Raw genomic sequence first — 4,685 nt, 5'->3', positions numbered from 1 at the left:
AGCATATATCTTTATCTTTAATTTGCGCACTTGTTGAGCATTTTGCGATTTTTTGTCACCAAGTTATTCAACATTGAAGCAAAAATGACCCTTTTTACTTCAATGTTGAATAACTCGATGAAAAAAAATCGTACGACGCTCAACAAAAAAGCAAATTAAAGAGAAAGATTTATTCTTTCGAAAGCTGTAAACCGTGTTTATGTGCGATTTTTATTCTACGCCATAGAACTTGTCAAAGTTTGCAAAAAATGTTGAGATTCGTTGGGTCTTCTTTTCTATCCGTGTAATTCCATGAAAAATCAGCAGAATCGTTTTCTAAAGTATCGATTTGGAAAGTAGAGATTTCAAGCTGTAAAATGCTTTTTTGAACATCTCGATACGATCATTTTTGACGAAGTTGCTCTATCTTGAAGTTTGCCTATTTTTAGAGGATAGAACAGGTGATCCTTCAATTTTTCGGACCAGTATAAATTTCTTTGTAATATGTTTAGAGTCAAGTTTGTAAGTTACAATGTAATTCTATTTTGCTGCATATATTGTACTGATATAGTTTACAAGCCATTCTTGTGTATTTTTGCACATTAAAACAGAAAAATACCCACATGGTTATTTCAAATGTTTAAAGTCCTACGTTTGTTTACAGTTTCTTCAACAGCATCGGCACTACAAGTCTATTCTAGAAATTTTCCGTTTGGAGCCTACGCAATTTAACAAAAGTCTCGATGAGTTGATAACCTTCTTGGCTCAGGTTAGCATACACATGCTTAAATTATAGAAGTGATACTAATATATGTGCGATTTGCTTAAATTTAAGTATCGTTTAAGTTCATTATAAGAGCGCCGATAATTTGTCAAAGCTGTTGTTTATTTCTCTCGAATAAGCGCGACACAGTCAGCGATAAAATAAGGGACGAAAACTAAAAACCAAATCGGTTGTAGTCCACTTTTATCTCTCGAGTAATTTTAAGGCATAATCATGGAAAAATATTTAAGAAAGATTAAAAAAAAAAATAACTTTATGTGCCGCGAGAAAACTATAGCACAGCTGTACTCTTTGATCGGCGAAGCGGATGAACCGATGCCAGAGAGCATATTCGTTTACGGGCATATGGCCACTGGGAAGTCGTTGATTATACAAAGCCTGCTTGATCATTTAAACTATAATGTTAGCTATGTTAACTGCATAGAGCATTTAGGTAGTAAACACATATATAACTACATCCTGGACGATTTAGCTGCATCTATGAAAGAATCAAATGGCGACACACAGCTGAAACGCAACTGCGACAATATTATGGATTTTATACTTGCACTTAAAAAGATTTCTCACAATGACAAACGTCCGATCGTGTTAGTATTTGACAAATGTCACAAGATACGGCATTTCGATGTTACCTTTTTGCCAGCGATCTTAAGACTCAGGGAATTATCCGGTATTAATGTATGTACGATTTTGATAAGCGAGATCGCGTGGGATAAATTTAACACCAAGATAGGCGCGTTGAAGCCGATAAAGATTTATTTTCCGCAGTACACGAAGGACGAATTAGCCCAACTGCTATTACTGGACAAGCCAGCGAATTACGATACGGATTTCTATAAGAATTACTTGAATCTCTTCCTTTCCGTATTTTTCCGATTTTGTAGAGATCTAAACGAGCTTCGGCACATGGCCAGGATAAATTTCGCTAAATACGTAGAGCCCGTGGAAAGTGAGCGAATCGAGCCGAATAATGTTGCCGCCCTGTGGCGAAATATCTCTGCCACCTTGAGATCAAATTTGGAAATCATTTATCTTAGGGTTTCCACGGGCGACTTTTTGCAGCCCGATCATCAAATGTCCCGGGAAATCGAGTCGACGACAAAGCTAGCGTTGAGCTTCGAACTACCGTTTTACGCGAAGTACATGCTGATCGCGGCGTATCTAGCTTCGTACAATCCCGCGAAGTATGACAAACATCTTTTCATGAAGCACAGCGGTAAGAGGAAGAAAAAGATACGGTCGATTAAGCGGAAAGTGGAAGCGAATGTGCAAAAGAAAGCTCGGGTATTCACCATCTCGAGGATGCTCGCGATTTTCTGCGCTATCCTCGACGAAAGAGTAGACGTCAATGCTAATTTACTCGCCCAAATATCTACCATGTGCCAGCTTGGTCTGTTATCTATCGTCGGTGATAATGTCACGCAGTTGGATGAGACGAAATTCAAGTGCTGCGCAAGTCACGACTTTATTGTCGTCGTAGCTAAAACGATTGGCTTTGAAATAAAGAATTACTTGAGCGTGAATATGGATTGAATTTTTGCTTCATTACATACAAACAATTCATTATATTTTCAGTTTTTAATTATAGTTTCACGTGTGCTTGTTTCTAACAGCTTTGCCTAACGCTTTATTATATGAACACTTCTTAAGTTTAAGTAATAAAGAAAAAAAACCTTACGTATTTATATTAGATATTTATGTTAGAATTAGGTTTTACTTTTATACATGAAGTATGTAAAGTTTGTATCTCCCGTGAAATAAATTTAGATTATGAGAAATATGATTTTGTGTATAAATTGATATGATATAATTTGATTTTCTTTTTATTAAAATTTTTGCAAACACGCACATTGTATTTATTTAAACATTTCCTATATAATATTAACTCGTATTAACTGCACGATTACTATTTTTATAATTTTAAGAGATTACTTAATAAAATACGTGTGTGCTGAACTCGCTTGTCTACTTTTTCGCATATTATTACAGGTAGCCCATTGTTACCCAGACGATTTGAAAACATATCCTCAAGAGATTATCGACATATTACGAACTCATAACATCATATTAGACAATGAAATGCGAATGGTAAGCATATAACATGCATAGGAGTTAAATTATGCTATCAAATATAAGTTGCAAATTAATTACTAAGTTATATTCTTTACAGACGTTTTGTAAAGCGTTGATCCAACTGCGCAACAAATCCCTTTTAGAACCTACTGCACTTCTCAGTTTATTTTTCGAGCTTTTAAAATGCCAGGATAAGGCCTTGAGACAATTCCTTCAAACGCATATAGTCACGGATGTCAAGAATATTAACGCAAAGCACAAAAATGCCAAAGTCAATACAGTACTGCAAAATTTTATGTTCTCTATGTTAAAAGATCCGAATGTCAGAGCCGCGAAGATGTCCGTGGATATTATGATAGAATTGTATAATAAAAATGTCTGGAACGACGTCAAGACTGTTAATGTTATAGCAACGGGCTGCTTTTCGAAAATAACAAAAGTAATGGTCGCTAGTTTGAAATTTTTTTTGGGAACCCATGCGGAGGAGAAAGAGAGTGACGATAGTGATTCGGATGATGAGCCAAGTATGAAGGAAATTATGATGGCTAACAAAGTAAATAAAAAAACGAAGAAACGACAGAAGCAGTTGAAAAAAGCTAAACAGTCATTCGTAGTAAGTTCAATACTACGGAATTTATCGTGATATTTATAGGAAACTAAATGTAAACTAAATGTAAACTATGATTTCTAATTTTAATACGTGTCTTTCCAGAAAGCTAAAAAGAAGAAATCTAAGGCGCCGCAATATAATTTTTCGGCATTACATTTAATTCACGACCCGCAGGATTTTGCTGAAAGATTGTTTAAGCAGATAGAAAAAAATAATGATAGATTTGAAGTAAAGCTTATGATTCTGGATGTTGTCTCGAGACTTATTGGCTTGCATAGTTTATTCCTCTTGAACTTTTATCCGTACATACAAAGATTTCTTCAACCCCATCAACGAGGTGAGATTAATAACATAATGTATCATTAAGTTATTTGAATAGTGTTTCATTGCTAAATATTTCGATTTTTAATTAATTTATCTGCATTAAATTTTTTAAGTAATGTTTCTATACTGCTAATTGTCATATAAACTTTATCAATTTTTTTTATTCTGAGTTTTATGTTCTCGCGTAACCTTTTATATATTTGTCTTTGCTTTCTTTTCCAGAGGTTACGAAACTTTTACAATTTATAGCTCAGGCTTCACATGAATTAGTGCCACCTGACATGTTAGAACCCCTTTTGAAGACATTGGCAAACAATTTCATAACGGAAAGAAATTCTGCGGATGTGATGGCTATCGGGTATGCAAATATCTATTTTAATAATTTGTGTATTAATAATAAATTACGAATACTCGCATACAGCACTGTTTACATCGCTATTTATTCATAATGTACATATATTTTTAGCTTAAATACCGTACGTGAGATATGTACGCGATGTCCGTTAGCAATGAATGAGGATCTGCTTGAGGATTTAACACGGTACAAGCAGTACAAGGAACGCTCCGTTATGATGGCAGCGCATTCCTTAATTGGAACGTTCAGGCGTATAATGCCGGACTTATTACGTAGAAAAGACAGAGGTCGTCCTACAGAAGCCAATGTTATGGTAAAGTCTTCCAAGTATGGCGAAATTCAAGCAAGCGAATTTATACCAGGAGCAGAAGTTTTATATGATGAACCTGCTGATGAGAATGCCGAAGAGAATGATAGCGACGAAGAAGTAAGCGAAATCATCCGGTCATTACTTCAATTATTTATTTTTTATAAAAATTCTAAAAATCTTATATAACACCGGCACACAAAAAAAAAAAGTGGTTTGTGCATTTGACCGGACCCATCTACGGACATGTTTT

At 35.0% G+C, this 4,685-nt stretch overlaps 2 protein-coding genes across 3 annotated transcripts in view; both read left to right on the top strand.

Annotated features, from left to right (window-relative positions):
- The window catches only part of LOC105448410 (protein SDA1 homolog), a 7,344-nt gene that overhangs the window by 1,259 nt on the left and 1,400 nt on the right, over nucleotides 1-4,685 (top strand). For both annotated transcript variants that reach the window (XM_011686934.1, XM_011686933.1), the window contains exons 3-8: nucleotides 644-748; nucleotides 2,753-2,851; nucleotides 2,934-3,449; nucleotides 3,549-3,783; nucleotides 3,993-4,128; nucleotides 4,237-4,552. In XM_011686934.1, the coding sequence (XP_011685236.1) occupies nucleotides 644-748; nucleotides 2,753-2,851; nucleotides 2,934-3,449; nucleotides 3,549-3,783; nucleotides 3,993-4,128; nucleotides 4,237-4,552 (1,407 nt within the window). The remainder of the gene's footprint in view (nucleotides 1-643; nucleotides 749-2,752; nucleotides 2,852-2,933; nucleotides 3,450-3,548; nucleotides 3,784-3,992; nucleotides 4,129-4,236; nucleotides 4,553-4,685) is intronic.
- Nucleotides 748-2,543, top strand: LOC105448409 (origin recognition complex subunit 5). The gene has a single exon (XM_011686932.1). The coding sequence runs from the start codon at nucleotides 977-979 to the stop codon at nucleotides 2,294-2,296; it is 1,320 nt and encodes a 439-aa protein (XP_011685234.1). The 5' UTR covers nucleotides 748-976; the 3' UTR covers nucleotides 2,297-2,543.

This window comes from Wasmannia auropunctata, unplaced genomic scaffold (genome assembly GCF_000956235.1).
Source record: "Wasmannia auropunctata unplaced genomic scaffold, wasmannia.A_1.0 LD336085.1, whole genome shotgun sequence".
NCBI classification, from domain to species: Eukaryota; Metazoa; Arthropoda; class Insecta; order Hymenoptera; family Formicidae; genus Wasmannia; species Wasmannia auropunctata.
Note: the sequence above shows the minus strand (reverse complement) of the source record. Positions and strands in the feature narration are given on the sequence as shown.

Excerpts from the sequence above, each read along its gene's own strand:
- LOC105448409 (XM_011686932.1), top strand. The coding sequence starts at position 977 with ATGGAAAAATATTTAAGAAAGATTAAAAAAAAAAATAACTTTATGTGC.